Here is a 16597-nt window from a genome sequence, read left to right on the forward strand (position 1 = left end):
AGTTTTAAAAGATTGTGAATCTTATCAAATTATGCGACATCACACATGAATCTTATATTATAAAATATATATTATTATTAAATAGATTTGAAGTATCATAGATCGCGTAATCCTTCAACTTATATGTTACATTGGAAATTTTTAGTCAATATTATATGTTCTAGTATATATTTTCATTTTTAATTTTAAGCCTAAACTGATTCACATAATATCAAGCATGAATACAATAAATCAATAGATTAACAACATATCAGAACTTACAAACTACATCCACCACGAGACTGCCCACAATAAAATCTGGAAGTTCATGCCACCATTAAAGAGTATCATCCACAAAACGTGCAGGATGAGCTAAAAGATGGGTTACGTTATTTCTATGCCTACCAATATGAAGAACCTCAAAGGAGAGGAAAGTAGATAGCAGTATTTTAATTTCTTAAAACAAATGACTACAACTGTTCAAGTAATCCCCTTGAGCAAATAGCCTCTACCACAACAATACCACAACAAGTGAATCACCTTCAAGAATCAAATGAGATATGCATAGATGAGAAACTAATTGTAAGCCTCTTAAAGCAGTAAGGGTTTCGATATCTTCCACCTCATAAATACCCAACTCTCTTCTAAGTATTGCCATGACCATACACCATTTTTCATCTCGTAATACGACACCCATCCGATAAGAATATGTAGAATTAAACACACTCCTAACAATATTCAGTTTTAAGGTCTCACATGTTGGAAAATACCAACGCAGGCCATTAAGATCCTTTTGATTTAAGTTAATAAGATATAAACTCTAAAAACAAAATTAGTGGGTGGCTACTAGTGGTCTGTAGCCACCTCCGATACCAGGGATTGGCAAAACCATCCAGATTTGACACTAGCTTAACTAGAACTGATCGGATATTCAGGTTATAGTGACTTCAACACATTTGTGTACTATTGAAATAGAGAGAGTTCTAGAGAATTGTATTATTGTGTATTTCTCAAACTATACAAAAGAGGCCTATACATAGTTGAATATGGCCGAAGTAAATAAGGAAATACAACTAATAGGAAAGATTCTAACCTAGCATAATTACAAGAAATTATGGATATGATCTAATATTCTAGAGATATTCTAAGATACAAATACATAAACTAACATTCCTCCCTCAAACTTTTGGTGGTGAAGTTAACTGGAGTTTAGAAACAAGATCACCAAGTTGACTAGGTGGATGTGATTTCGTAAAAATGTTAGCAAGATTATTTTCAGAAGAAACTAAATGTAACTAGAGGACACCTTGCTGAAGATGATGGTGGATGAAGTGACAATTAATCTCAATATGTTTGGTACACTCATGAAAGACATCATCGTGCGCAATCTAGATGGCACTACGATTATCACAATGAAGAGGAGAACTTAGAGATTGAGGAACACCCATATCTATCAGAAGCCAGCATAACGACAAAAGTTCAGATGTTGTATCAGCAAGGGCACGATACTCAGCCTCAGTGCTAGAACAAGCAACAACGGACTGTTTCTTACCACACTATGAAATCAAAAAAGTACCAAGTAAAAAATAATAACCAGTGGTGGAGCGACGATCAGTAGGATCACCAGCCCAATTTGCATCAAAATAAACCTATAGCTCCAGAGAGGAGTGAGATGAGAAGTGTAGACCATGAAACATAGTACCCATGATGTAGCATAAAATTTGAAGAACCGCAGCAAAATGGGTAGATCGAGGTGCACTCATAAATTGACTGACCAAACAAACAACATATGAAATGTCAGGCCTGGTGACAGTAAGATAAATGAGACTGCCAATTAACTGTCGATAAAGTGTTGCATCTGCAAGTGGGGAATCGTTAGTGGCTGGAAGCTTAGTATTATACTCAAGGGGACTAGTGGCTAATTTGCTATCTGTCAACCCAGTTTTGGAAAGTAAATTAGAGGCATATTTGGCTTGAGTAAGATAATAACCATCCTAATTTGAAGTAACTTCAAGTTCGAGGAAGTGGTTAAGATGTTCCAAATCTTTCATCTCAAAATTTTGACTAAGAATTTTGAAAATCTCGAATACCAGCAATATCATCACCAATAATAGTCATATCATCTACGTAAAAAAGAAAAATGATAGTACCTGCTCCAATAATGCGAAGAAAGAGTGCAGAATCATATGGGCTAGAAAGAAAACTTTGTTGAGAAACTATTGACTGAAATTTCTCAAACCAAGCTCGAGGAACTTGTTTGAGCCCATAAAGTGCGTGTTGAAGACGACAAACATTATGTGGAGGATGCTGATAGCCAGGTGGAGGCTACATGTAAACTTTTTCAGTAAGATCACCATTAAGGAGGGCATTTTTAACATCAATTTGAAAAATTTTCCAACGCCGGATAGCAGCAACTGCAAGCAAAGATCTAGCAGAGATAAGTCTAGCAATAGGAGCAAAAGTCTCCTCATAGTCAATCCCGTACTCTTGGGTGAACCCCTTTGCAACAAGTAGACCTTGTAGCATTCAACTGATCTATCTACTTGAGTCTTGATTTTATAAATCCACGTACAGCCCACTACAGCTTTACCATGAGGCAAGTCCACCAAATCCCAAAGTATGTGTCATTCAATTCATCAAACATAGATTGCTACTAGAGAGGGTCAGTACAAGCCTTACGATAATTATGAGGTTTATGGAAGGTGGCAAGGACAGAGAAACAATGATAATCACAAAGATGAGTATGAAGAACACTTACCAGACTGAAATGACGAGGTTCAGGGAATGGAGAAGACTAAGGAATGGGTGGTGTGGCAGGTGGTCCATCAAACGCATCAACCAGATTGGGTGTAGCAATAGAAGAACGGTCCAAGGAGCTCGGAATCTTTGCAGAAAAGTCATAAAATAGAGCAATAAATGGATCAGTGAATATGAGTGAGTGAGTAGATAAGGAAGGGGAGAATGGGGATATACTAGTAAATGGTTTGTGTTCCCAAAACTCCACATGACGAGAGACTCGAAGACGTTTGGAGATAGGATCGTAACAACGATAACCTTTATGAGTTAAGCCATAAACAAGAAAATAGCATAACCTAGAACAAGGTTTAAGTTCAGTCCATTCATGAGAAGAAAGAGTAACAAAACAGACAACCAAAAATGCGAAATAAGGAATAGTTAGGAATCATACCATAGAGAAGCTAATAAGGAGATTTGTTGTGAAGTGTAAGTGAGGATACCTGATTGATTGTATATATAGTAGTAAGAGCAGCTTCACCCCAAAACTTTTCAAGTAAAGAAGTAGAAAGTAAAAGAGCTCTTACAGTATCAACGATATGACGATGTTTTCATTCTGCACGACCATTTTGTTGAGAGGTATAGGGACAAGAATGATGTGATAGTGTGCCTTGTTGATTCAGGAACTCAAGGAGAGTTTTGTCATTGTATTCCATGGCATTATTTGAATGAAAAATTTTAATGGCACGATAAAATTGAGTTTGGACCATTTTGTGAAAAGTTTGGTAAACACAAACAAGCTCAGATCGATGTTGTAACAAGTATAGCCATATATAATGAGAATAATCATAGGCAAAGATAACAAAATAATGAGATCCCCCCTCAGTAGGAGTGGGTGAAGGACCTTGGATATTAGAGTGAATCAAATCAAAAGATTAACTTATATTAAAAGGAAAATGAGTTTGTTTTCAAGTTGGCAGTAGACACAATCAAAAGACTCAAACTTTATAGAACTTTACTGACCTTGGGAGGCCAAAAGATGAACACAAGGTATAGAGGTATGACCCATTCGAGAATTCTGTAAATGGGAAGAGATGGCAAGAGCAACAATGGAGCAAGACAGATGGGATGGAAGTTATAAAGAAGCGAGCTTGAACAGATGTCCAATCTTACGGCCTATCCCAATAAGTTGACTTGTTTGTGGATCCTGCACATCAACACTAGCATTAAAAAAGGTAAGCTTAAGACCTAATTTACAAAGTTGACCAGCTGAAAAAAGATTTAAGGATAAGTTGGGAATAAGATAGGTGTTGTCAACAGATAAGGTGGGAGAGAAAATGGACCCAATTTGACTAACAGATAAATGAGAACCATCAACAGTATAGATGATAGGATTGGGTGACAAAGTAGATTTTTGTGAAAAAATTGTGGAATCAGAAGTCATGTGATTATAACATGCAGAATAAAAAAACTAAGGAGATGTGCCTGAGGTGACAGACAAAGCACTAGAAGACTAGGATAAAACCTGATGAATTAATGCCTCAATGTCAGCAGCAGTGAGAGGAGTGGATACTGAAGAAGGCTCAGTAGCAGACTTGAGCAGAAGGAGCAGTTGGAGCCACTACAACAACTTGCAACAAGGGTGCCCAAGACTGATTTTTGTTTTGCAATTTTTGACATTCCGTAATAAATTGACCCAGATGTTTGCAATATTTGCAGAAGACAGTCTTTGAGGACTAAGAAGGAAAACTGCTCGAGGTTGGAGAAGACCCAAATGTAGTCTTAGGGATGGGTAGCAACAACTGAATCTTGAGTTTGTATCTGCATGGTGGAATGACAATTCTCTTCAAAAATAAGTTTAGCAACTACAGTTTCAAGAGTGGGAAGAGGTGTGCGATGCAAAAGAGAGGCTCGAGTATATTCAAAATCCTCACGAAGTGCCATCATAAAATGCATAAACTTAAGACGATCACCGTAGGTGGCAAACAACTCAATGTTGTCAGAACATTTGAGTTGGGGATCTACAGCGGACTGCTGTTCCCAAAGATTATTAACTTGAGAATAGAAATCAACAATGGACTGACCTGATTTCTAACGCATTTGATAAAGCTTAGTTTCAAGCTGAAACTACAACAAAGCATCATTAGTGCAATTGTAGTGTTTAGCAAGAAAATCCCAAGCAATTTTAGCATTACCAAGCTTGGGAAGCAGGCTATGACTGGATGGAACAAAAGTATTGATAAACCAAGACAATATTTTATAATGAATACTATGTCAATTTTCATGCCGGCAGGCAAACACATCAACACTTTCACCATCTTGTTGCTTAGGTGCAAGAATTTATTTATATCTTAGAATATCTCTAGAATATTAGATCATATCCATAATTTCTTGTAATTATGCTAGGTTAGAATCTTTCCGATTAGTTGTATTTTTTTATTTACTTTGACCATATTCAACTATATATAGACCTCCTTTATATAGTTTGAAAAATACATAATAATACAATTCTCTAGAACTCTCTCTATTTCAACATGGTATCACAGCCATTCGTCAAAGTTTTTATATTTCTTTCTGTCCATGCACGGCCTTTTTCTGGTGTTTTCTCATTCCAATATCAATGGGCTTTCCTTTTGCACTTGACATTAGTCTTATCACCAATTTTCGGTGGTTTATCACTCTGTTTTCCTTAAATCCGATCCTGAGAGAAGTCCTGAGAATTTTATCAACGTTATTGTGTCAACCACATCTTGCTCTGCTGCCACATGGTCCCCCCCATGCTGCTCAGTAATTCTGCACGTCGATCCATGCACCCCACGTGCCCAACCTATCCATTAGCTTCCCAACCTCATTCCGCCCATTCGAGCACAGCCCAGTCCAAGTAAGCCAAGCCTTCCAAGCCCTACTGTCTTTATTTTTCACTTGTACCCTGTCCACATCCACCCAATCCAACCCCAGCCCGTTGACCTGTTGACTGTCAAACCTTTGACCGTTGATCCCAAAAAAATAAAAAATAAAAAACCTCCAGCAATATGCCTCACTCTTTTTCCAACCTTGACAACATTATTCTTCCTATTCATAATATTTTAGATGCCTCTAATTATAATATGTGAGTCTAAAATATAGAAGTTTTTCTTCAAGATTGAAAATTGTAGCACTATATTTTTAGAGATATGCTAAGATACAAATATATACACTAATATGTACAAACCTTCGTTATGTTAACCTATGTTTTCCTCAAATTTCAAGCTCATAGACATGTGAGCCCGACCAACGTTATGAGCCATTGTCCAGCTACCAATCGCTTGCCACAAACTGCCCATAAAAAACGACGCCTGGCACCGAAAGGCCTCTCTAAAACACAAAAGAAAAAGTAGCCAAAAATCCCGTGACTGCAACCCCCAACTCCAGAAAAAGGGTCAAGCTTGCTCCCATCCCATGAACTATGCTCGTTTACTTCTAGATCACTGTATAGGCATGTTTGGAAACTCTCTTTCCATGTATATAAATGTACGTAAAACGTTTATTTTCATTCTTTGGCTGCTCTGTTTTACCCTCGGAAAAGCAGAGACTTCTTCCTGCTCTACTGTGAAGGATGACACGCTTCCAAACAGAAGTAGATGTCAAAGAAACTTTATAGAAAAGGGCATGGAATGATGGAAATAGTGATTCAAATCTCAAAACACAATATTGATGATGAGAAATGCAGTTGTCAATGGGATATTGGAGGGGAGAACTGGTCATATATATTTGCTTGGATTAAAATATAATAGGTGTTAACAAGTTGTGGCCTGGGGAAAATATGTCAAAGTTAATTGAGAGAGACTGGTAATATATTATATAAATTGTGGAGATAAAGAATATGTAAAAGTTTGATCTAAGAAGTAAGAACTGTATGAGAGTCAAAAAAGGAAATGTGAACATGCATAGCGTGGATTACATTCTTCTTCCTCTTCCTCATATTGAAATGGTAACGTATCCAACAAACTAATTATAATTATTATTATTATTTGTTATTTACACCTTTCAAAACACGAGCTTTGTGATTTGGTTGCTGTCTACGTATGTAAACTCAAGACCTTAAACATGGTGGACCACTTTCGTTCATACTAATTTGTTAAAATTAATATATAATCATATTGATAAGTGGCATAAAAGTAAACTTGGAAACTGAAGTAATTTTATATAATTTATGAAATCTACTTTGGTTAAATTAATGTATTAATTTTTGTGTAATATTTAAAAATATGAGCCATTCTACTATTCTCTGGACAACACACCACACTTATTTTTTATTTTTTTTCTTGTTAAATTAGTAGTATTTATTTATTTATTATTATTATATATATATATATATATATATTATACATTTGATAAATAAAAAAAATAAAAAATGATATATGATGGAGATGAGTGGAATTTTTCTAAAATAATTGAATAGCTAAAAAATCTTCTCGATGATACGCTGATTAGAATAGGTCCCTCTAGTATCTACGGTCAACGGATTCACGCGTCCATACTTTATAGAGATGGGGACGATATATTTATTGGAAACATTATATTTGAAAATGTCTCCTTCAGTTCACGGATTTTCAAACCATTTTCAGATGAAAAGCGTTGGGAAAGAGGAACTTTGCATTTATGCACTGCATTCACACTTTGTCAAATTTTAGCCACCAAATACCGCTTTTGGGTGTTTGAAGAAGAGAAATAAAAGGAGTTACAGAGGAGCCAGTTTCATTTGTGGGTGCGAACTTTGAACTTTGGCATGGCTACCAAGGAGTCAAGCTCTGGCGCTGCTGGTGCTTCAACGGGCGGTACAATCAAAAGGGTGCTCACGCATGGTGGTCGATACGTTCAATACAATGTGTACGGGAACTTGTTCGAGGTCTCCGCAAAGTACGTGCCTCCCATTCGTCCAATCGGTAGAGGCGCTTATGGTATTGTCTGGTAAGACTTTCGACTGAATCTTGATTCGAGTTTTTGTTTTCGTTTTTTTTTTTTTTTTTTTTTTGGGGGGGGCGTTACCTTTATTTTCTATCTGGGGTGGGTGAGGTTCAAGGTTGATATAATGTAGATTGATGTGCTCGTGTAAAACTTTTGCTTTCATTTTAAGGAGGTTTAAGTGGAATTTATGAAATATATATATATATACATACACATACATACATGTATGCATACATGTATGAATATGCGTGCGTGCGTGCGTGGGTAGCATTGAGTAGAACTTTGCCTGGTTCAAGGTAGCAAACACAGCGCTTGTTGTGCACGTATACTTTTATTGTAATTACGATGCAAATATGTTCTAATCTCTCGCTCTCGCTGATGTTCACAGTTCTCTCAGTTGACACTCGTGATTTTAGTGGACATTCATGTATTATTCAAGCTTATGTTGTTGCGAAGATGATTTAATATATTCTCTTAAAGTCAAGTATTGCTATGATGTATATCTCCTATTAGAGGACAGAAAAAGCATGGATTTTACTAACTCAGTAACCCAATATTGCGTGATTTACATTTTGTATTTTGTCGGTACCGACCTTGCGTGTCTTGATCTAATTTTGTTGGTAGTTACTAGTCCATATTGTTGGATTCTATGCTTATTCCTTAGATATGTTTCTCTTTTCTGTTATTTGCTACTTGGAAATAGGAACTTTGGCAAATGTGGCTTCCATGCCCTCCTCCCACTCGCCATGTGTTTTCTAGAATATCCTAGTCTAATGCTCAGCTTAAGAAGCTTCAAAAGAAAGGGATTGTTCATTTACTTGACGAGTTCTATGTTTGATTAAGGCATCGCTCGATAACAAAAGTTCTCTTTGTCCAGTGCTGCTGTGAATTCAGACACACATCAGGAGGTTGCCATAAAGAAGATTGGTAATGCATTTGACAACATAATAGATGCCAAGCGGACATTGAGAGAAATCAAGCTTCTTAGCCACATGAACCATGAAAATGTAAGTATGGTTACCTTCATGATTACTAAACTCTTTATCTTTATGATTCTGGAAATGCATTTAGGACATGGAATAGTTCCTAAGCCATCTATTGTCATCGTCTAAGGTCATGCCTATGGGAAAAATGGCATAGAAGGTGTTGTAAATGCTATACTAAGTATCCCATGTTCAAAGTCGGAAGTCCTTTCAATGAATTAGCAAATACATTTTACACAGATGCCTTAGCTAACCTTTTTATCATGCTCATTCTTGCTAAGATCTCATGGAGGTTTGTAATACTTGATTAAACAGTCTTTTTGACATAAAAAGGTGGCCTAACTGCAACTCAACGAACTAGGCGGTGTAGAGAAATAGCCTACCTCATACGTGAGGTTATTGTATTGATTTATAGAGGAGTTTACAAATGTCAACTATGAGTACATACAGCTGCGTTACCATCTATACAATTAGCTATACAATGAAAGTAAATATTACAGGATCAATTATGCAGAATCATGGTAGCAACTATGGTAGTCAATATTATAGAATTATTGCCTTGTCAGGTAGCTTCACCAATAAGACAAAAAAAAAGTATATTTTAGTTTGATGTATGTGGAATTATTCGTCGGCTTTTCCTCTTTCCCAGGTTATTTCCATCAAGGATGTCATACGACCACCAAAAAAGGAGGCCTTCAATGATGTGTACATTGTATATGAACTAATGGACATTGACCTTCATCAGATTATTCGTTCTGACCAACCACTTAATGATGATCATTGTCAGGTTTGGCACCAACAAACTGCTTGGGACTTGATACCTCATTGTTTTCTTTGCACAATCCAAACTCTTTCATTTCAGTACCTTGCTTGGCCTTGAAAAATGTGAATGGAATTTATACATCATGAAAATTTTGCAGTACTTCTTATACCAGCTGTTACGAGGACTGAAATACGTACACTCAGCCAATGTTCTGCACCGTGATCTCAAGCCAAGTAATTTGCTTCTCAATGCTAATTGTGACCTTAAAATTGGAGACTTTGGATTGGCAAGGACAACTTCTGAAACGGACTTTATGACCGAGTATGTTGTCACCCGTTGGTACCGAGCGCCAGAATTGCTTCTTAATTGTTCAGAGTACACTGCTGCTATTGATGTATGGTCAGTTGGTTGCATACTCGGTGAAATTGTGACTAGAGAACCTTTGTTCCCTGGGAAAGACTATGTTCACCAGCTGAGGCTAATTACAGAGGTATGGTTTTTTGGTCTTCAGTGTGAGTTGATATCCGCTAAAGCTCCAGTATTATTAATTGATTCCGGTGTTTTACTTGATTAATTATGATATTTCTCATCATAATTGATAGAGTAATACTCAACCAGAGAGGACCAATTTGGTCCAGATGTATAGACCCCCCTTCCTTTCTTTAATGAGTTAATTCTGATGTATATCGCTCTCCCCTCTCTCTCCCTCTCTGTGAGATTCTCACTCTGGTCATGCAGTGTTTAATCACTTCCATATTCTTTTTCCTTCCTAAATAAACACACAGTGGACTTGATTTTGCTGGATGGGATAACCACCATCTTGAAGTGGAGGCACCTGGTCATACCTGATTTATAATGTGCTCACAAATACTATGATTCCTCCAAACTAGAACCCGAGGCCATCAGTCTCTGCCCATTCTTTAACTCTCTTTTTCTCTTTTTTGTTTTTGTGTTTTTTTTTTTTTTTTTTTTTAAATCACCCCTAATATGATTAATACCAGGTGATAGAGGCAGTCTCTCTGTCACTTGACTTGTGAACATGCTTTATAGTTTGATGTATTGCAATCACTTTGATCTTGGGTGCCACCTCGATGCATTGTTTGCATCTGATTGGGCCTGGCTCTGGTTTTGAAGGTTGTGTATATATATTGTCTTGCGTACTGCCTAGAATCCCCTTAGGCCTCATTCGGTTACACAGATGAAATGAGATGAGAAATCTGTGAATAGTAGTGATATAATTTGTGAATGGTAGTAAAATAGTTTGAGTTAAGATTTTTATGGCATTTTGGAAAAGGAGAGAGAAAAGGTTGAATAAAAAATTATAAAGTTAAAAAGAGGGTTAGAATATAATTTTTTAATATTATTTTTGTTTTGAGATTTGAAAAGGTTGAATTGTTTTTTGTGTTTTGTTTGGAAGTTTGGGAAAGTCGTAATGATTAGGTAATGATTAGATGAAAAAGTTGAAAATTTGAAATTGAAAAATGTTTGTGTTTGAATGGTATTTGGACGTTGAGATGAGATGGGATGAAATGTTTGCGAAGCCAAACCATTAATCTCATCCTCACTCTAAGAAATTATAAAATATTTTGGAACATCCTTTTTGGGTAAGTAAAGCTTTTAACAAGAATAGAGGAGAAGACATCCTATAAAGAAAAACTTCTCTATATTTTGATGATTGTAAGATTTAACATTGTACATATGCTGAGTATTTTTTTTTTCTTTCTTTCTTTAAGTTACTGGGATCACCTGACAATGCTAGCCTTGGATTTCTCCGAAGTGATAATGCTCGAAGATATGTTAGGCAGCTTCCACAATACCGGAAGCAACAGTTTTCTTCTAGATTCCCTAGAATGTCTCCTGGGGCTTTGGATCTGCTAGAAAAAATGCTTGTCTTTGATCCCAACAAACGCATTACAGGTACAATAAACAAGTTCAGTTTTGACAGAGTGCAACTCTACCTTTTGACTATGTTTCAAATCTTTCAGTTTTCCCAAAGGTATGATATTATGCTTCTGAATCTGTTTGCAGTTGAAGAGGCACTTTGTCACCCGTACATGTCATCTCTTCATGATATCAACGATGAGCCTGTCTGCCCTAGGCCGTTCAGTTTTGATTTTGAGCAACCATCTTGTACTGAAGAACACATCAAAGAGCTCATCTGGAGGGAATCAGTCAAATTCAACCCTGACCCAACCCATTAGGAGAATGCTTTGCACATTCAGTGGAGATGTAGTAAGGAAAAAAATTGCTCCCTCAAAATAGGGTATAATTTTATCTCATTTGCTGGAGTGGATACAATAGCATCAGAGATACAAGGAACTGTAACACATTTTGTCTAAGGGAACTGGGGTCCCTCAGAAATCAGGAAAAACCCCAAGCGGACTGTGCACTTGGTTCCTATATGAGCTGTTGGATCTGGAAAGCGAAGTTGAAGCCAGTTTGATAGGAAAAAAGAAAAAAGAACAAATGTTGGAGCTTTTTCTCATGAATGTTAGGACAGGGTTTGGTACAAAAAATATGGATGCTGTATTCCATGGAGCTGAATAATATGAAGATGTTTCTGTGTGCCTGTGTTGCTTAAATCTTGCAAATGATATTTTGCAGTCGTAATACTAGTGCTATTATTGCTTCAACCTTAAGATTCTATGCTCTCGCTCAACAAAGTTTATACATAGAACTGACGATTACCAAATTTGGTGCAAGATACATTTGACATGTATTTTCAGGATTAAAAAGAAACCTACGCTTTAGATTAGTATTTTTTGTATGGATGTATGAGAACGGTATGCATTTTTCACCATCGAAACAGCTAATTTCATTGGTCAGATTGGTTTAATAAGTGCCAACCCTGAACAAGGATGGCATATTTAATTTCACACAGGAGCTTAAGTTCCTATGTATAGAAGCAATAATGCAGTGTCACAGATACTTCCTCTTGTAAGTACAAATTTGAGCTTGAACATTATCGATTGGAAGGCTGTCTTCTGGGAAATTACATGCTGTCATCTTCTCCTGGCCTTGGTCTGGCAACAAATCACAAGGTCGTGGGACCACACCACTCGAAATCCCAGCAATATCTGTACAGTTCCATGGTACCTTCTTTGCTTTCTTTGCCAGTTCAATTGTAACATTTGATATGCAAATTCCAGTAAATGGATCACCGGAAATTCCCTCTAATTTAGCTGCCATTGTTACATTCTCCGCGACAACGTCATGATAATTAATGTTCTGGATCACAGGAAGTGCATTAGGATCATAGTTATCATCTGCATGCGACCCATAATTCCCTGTCATCCAAAAGGCCCATTTCATGGTTTTCATGGTCATCCCCCTTACATATATGTCTTTTACAAAGCCACCTCTTCCTACTGCAGTTTTGATCCTTACTCCTGACTCTGAATTGATGGCTACAATGTCTTCGGCCCTTACATCTTGGATCCCGCCGGACATCTCGCTTCCTAGTGCAATCACAGCACTGTCAGGAGAAATGCATGTGAGCCGTCTAATTACCAGCTGCTTGGTGGGCATTCCATAAGCAATACCATACTCATCCCAACCGCTCTTAACAGCTACACAATCATCCCCAGATACAATGTAACAGTCCTCTATTCGGGTATTTGTACAGGAATCTGGACGAAACAAATAAAAAATCAAGTCCTTATCATGATAATCACAATTACATTCTGCATTCTCACTCTAATTTGTTTTATTCTGATCATTTGGGGAAAATATCTCTCTTTTAGCTTCATCTGGTTAGAAACTTGAAAATACTTGTATTACTTTCTGGAGCATGCTTGTATGTACATTTAAGTCTGTATTGTTGCTAAACTGTACCTACATTATCTAGCATGCTTCCTTCAACCAGTAATCAATATGTACATTCACATTCTTACCTGGGTTGATCCCGTCAGTATTTGGAGATGTCACTGGTGCAAGAATGGTCAGGCCTTGAACAAGGACATTGCTGCATTGCATTGTCTTATACTGATCAACAATCTTAAAACAAAAAGGAAGAAATTTTTTGTGCTAGATCGTGTCATCAAAGAAATTTCATAGACATACTGAATAAGGAAGTATGATAATAACATATAGGTCTACCTAGCCAGAGACACGGGAAAAAAAAAAAAAAAAAGGAAGAAGAAGAAGAAGAAGCAAAACCGATGCAAGTTTTACGCTGATAGAAAGGAGGAGAACCTGCTGTAAACAGGATGGACGTTCCATGATGGAGAATTTATCAAAGTGAGATGGGATATTTGGACATTCTCAGAGTACATTATCTCAATAAGGTACGGACGGGTGTACTTCAGGTCTCCTTTGCGAAACTTCTCCCACCAGAGACCACCTTGACCATCAATAGTGCCATTGTCCCCTGGTACAAAAATGGACCTCATTTGCTCACAGTCATGATTTCATAATTTTAATTTCATAGTAGTTTTTTTTTTTTTTTTTTTCTAAGCAGTTATCATTCTGTTACAAATAACTATCCCTGATACATACCTGTTAGTACAACATCAGTGAGGTTGGTTCCATAGATAAGACTGATGAACCTTCCACCAGTTGTATCCCTTCCTCGACCATAGGATGGCAGAGGTTCAATCACTGACCATTCACTCTCATCCTAATCCAGTTGTGAAAATATAAATGAAAAAAAAAAAAAAAAAATCAGCCCTTTTGAAATAAATAAATTCACCTAATTCTGATATCTTAAGCTCTTAAGAATTAATTCAGTTTCTGTTCATGATCTCAATCAGTCAACCACCGAGGGACAAAAAGAAAAGCCAATGAGGGTATAAGCAGCCAAAAGCAGATGTTTTATGAGCATTGAAACTTTGGAGTTATGGGTGATTTTTCAAGTAATTAGAATTGGCTTTTTCTACAGTTTTTAATCGCTTTTCGTACTACAACCTATACTGAAAATAAGTACCAAAGTTTTACTTGCCATATTTGCTTTAGGTTTTTCATCTCAAATCGACTTTTTGGTGGGGGCAGGCTCTAGTTCGGCCTGGACAGCGAATCTGTTACGCCCGTGACTGAGTTCGTTTTCCCGCTAGGCCTCTCTAGTTTTGTTAACACCAAGCAAAATGAACTTTTCCAAGTTTGGCCCACAACCTTCTACCACTAAAATGACTTGGATGTCGGGTGAACCATCCGATTTAATGGTTTACCTATGTGGCCCTGGCATTGGAGCACAAGGACACCGGCTTTCTCCAGTTCCTAATGTTTCGCATGGTTGCCCTGCCATTTGAGCATGTGAACTCTAGCAGACTTGCTCTGGTTTACTGAACATTTCATTGCTCCCCTAAGTGATGGTGTTATGTTCCAATTTGTATGAATTCTGTTTTTTTTTTTGGGCCTAGCAAAAAAATGAAATTTGCATGCCAAACTCATTTCTAAAACATTCCTATATAACCTCATAAATTTTACAATTAGGATTAATTCTGTTTCAAGCATCTCCCTAAAGAGAAAGATTCATTTAACCCACAAGAAGTCTTGGGAGGAACTAACCTGGGAAGCAAGAAGAACAGCATCTTTGTGGAGGTATAGTGTGAAATGGCTGGTTGTGAGATTGAAGCTCCCAGTCAGCCATTTTCCTGGAGGAACAAAGAGCTGTGAGCCACCGTCCGATGCATACTGCCCAAGATGATCGATGGCAGCCTGAAAAGCCTTGGTGTTCGATGTAGTTCCGTCACCAACCCCTCCAAAGTCCGTCAATGATGCAGAGTGAGTTCTGCAACTCATTGCCGGGTACTCAAAGTATTCATAAACCTGAGCTGTTCGGCTTTCAACACCAGTTGTGCCAAGTAAAACCACAAGAGCCAGTACTAATACAACCTCCATTACCTGTGAGAATATCAAAGGGGAAGAAGAGAAAGTTCTTTATGGGATTTACTTGACAATACAAAGAGAGAACCGTAAAATGGGAGAGCAAGAGAGGATATGAAAAGAGATATATATGCACCTAAATATGGGGATGGATGATGTAGGTGGGTTTCTGGTTTGTTGCAGAGACAGTGAGCGTATATATATATTTATAAAATTAATGTTACATTTGTAGTAGGTGAATTTCGTTATAATTTTTTTAAACCTTTTTAAGCCATTGTTCGATCTCAAAGTGGATGGAAAAAGAAGGGAAAATTATAAATATAAAACCAAGAGGTTGGTGAGGATGCCATCATACATATATTCTGTAATTTCTCTTTATGCTTAAGAAAACAGGGAAAATACATCACGCATGTTGTCTTTGAAAGACATCTAAAAGACGTTTTGAAAACGGTAATAAACCATCACAGAGAAGATGCAAAGCAAACAGACTTAAGGACATTTGAGTTTGAAGAAATTATTTAACAAAGTTTACAAGCAAATTGTAAAGATCAAGCACAAGCAACCGTCTATTTTAATTCATTTCTGATACGTACGAAAAAAGAAAAAGGAAGTGGGATTGTGACCTCAAGATGGGGCTTCCAAGCAACGCACGTAGGTGTATTTTCACCACCAAGAATAAAATGAGAACTACGGAAAAGCTTATCCACAACACCACCACAGCCTGTGAGAGCTATAAAATCATGGAAAGTAAACCCCACGTCTTGTACGTCGAGAGGCTTAAAACGTCTATGCCTGCTTCATTCATAGTCAGTTCTCACAAACCGTTTCTTCCGTGCCTTTTGTTTGTGTCGACGATCCCTCATCCCCGGAAATTGTGTCAATTGGAAAACCATTCAACGTAACTGTCCTCTTTTCGATGAAATCAACGTCCTTTAAACTTTTGTCTGAATTCATAGTATTTATTATTTATTTAGTGTCGTTTTAAATATTTATATATATAATCAACAATAAAACTTTATCCATATTGTTCATTGCAGGTAAGAGTTCAATGAGATCAGTTACGTTGCTAACTAGATGGCTTCCATCATTTTCATCGTCCTCAACAGGATGGCTATCATGCGTACATGCATTATCTACAATCTTCTTTACGAAAAGGGAAATCCTTTTCTCCATAAACGCATATATCATGCTTTTCTAATTTTATCAATTTTTATATTTTATTTTTGTAATAAAATTATTCATTAATATTATTGAATTTTAATATAAATGAAAGAGAACAAAATTATTTGAGGAGTACAAATACATTACCAATTCATTACTTAATTATATTGTAAAAATACTTTTTCATTAAAAAAATAATGTTAGATAT

The 16597-nt window shown here is 36.9% G+C and overlaps 2 protein-coding genes across 4 annotated transcripts; one reads left to right on the forward strand and one right to left on the reverse strand.

The window, feature by feature from the left end:
- The first annotated feature begins 7174 nt into the window (after positions 1-7174).
- LOC122281544 (mitogen-activated protein kinase homolog MMK2-like) lies at positions 7175-11987 on the forward strand. The gene is made up of 6 exons (XM_043093119.1): positions 7175-7662; positions 8537-8666; positions 9292-9429; positions 9563-9895; positions 11139-11322; positions 11434-11987. Exons 1-6 carry the CDS (start codon positions 7481-7483, stop codon positions 11604-11606), a joined length of 1140 nt encoding a protein of 379 aa, XP_042949053.1. The 5' UTR covers positions 7175-7480; the 3' UTR covers positions 11607-11987.
- Positions 11988-12195: 208 nt separating this feature from the next.
- LOC122281543 (probable polygalacturonase) lies at positions 12196-16134 on the reverse strand. 3 transcript variants are annotated; one of them, XM_043093117.1, is made up of 6 exons: positions 15852-16134; positions 14911-15246; positions 13903-14023; positions 13600-13774; positions 13299-13369; positions 12196-13034 (listed from the first exon to the last, which is right to left on the reverse strand). In XM_043093117.1, exons 2-6 carry the CDS (start codon positions 15241-15243, stop codon positions 12325-12327), a joined length of 1410 nt encoding a protein of 469 aa, XP_042949051.1. In that variant the 5' UTR covers positions 15244-15246; positions 15852-16134; the 3' UTR covers positions 12196-12324. The 3 variants fall into 3 exon arrangements, with proteins under 3 accessions (XP_042949051.1, XP_042949052.1, XP_042949049.1); XM_043093118.1 differs by lacking the exon at positions 15852-16134 and adding an exon at positions 15365-15550; XM_043093115.1 differs by lacking the exon at positions 15852-16134 and having other exon boundaries at positions 14911-15357.
- Between the last annotated feature and the right edge of the window lie 463 nt (positions 16135-16597).

The sequence above is a fragment of the Carya illinoinensis genome, chromosome 11, assembly GCF_018687715.1.
Source record: "Carya illinoinensis cultivar Pawnee chromosome 11, C.illinoinensisPawnee_v1, whole genome shotgun sequence".
Taxonomy (NCBI): domain Eukaryota; kingdom Viridiplantae; phylum Streptophyta; class Magnoliopsida; order Fagales; family Juglandaceae; genus Carya; species Carya illinoinensis.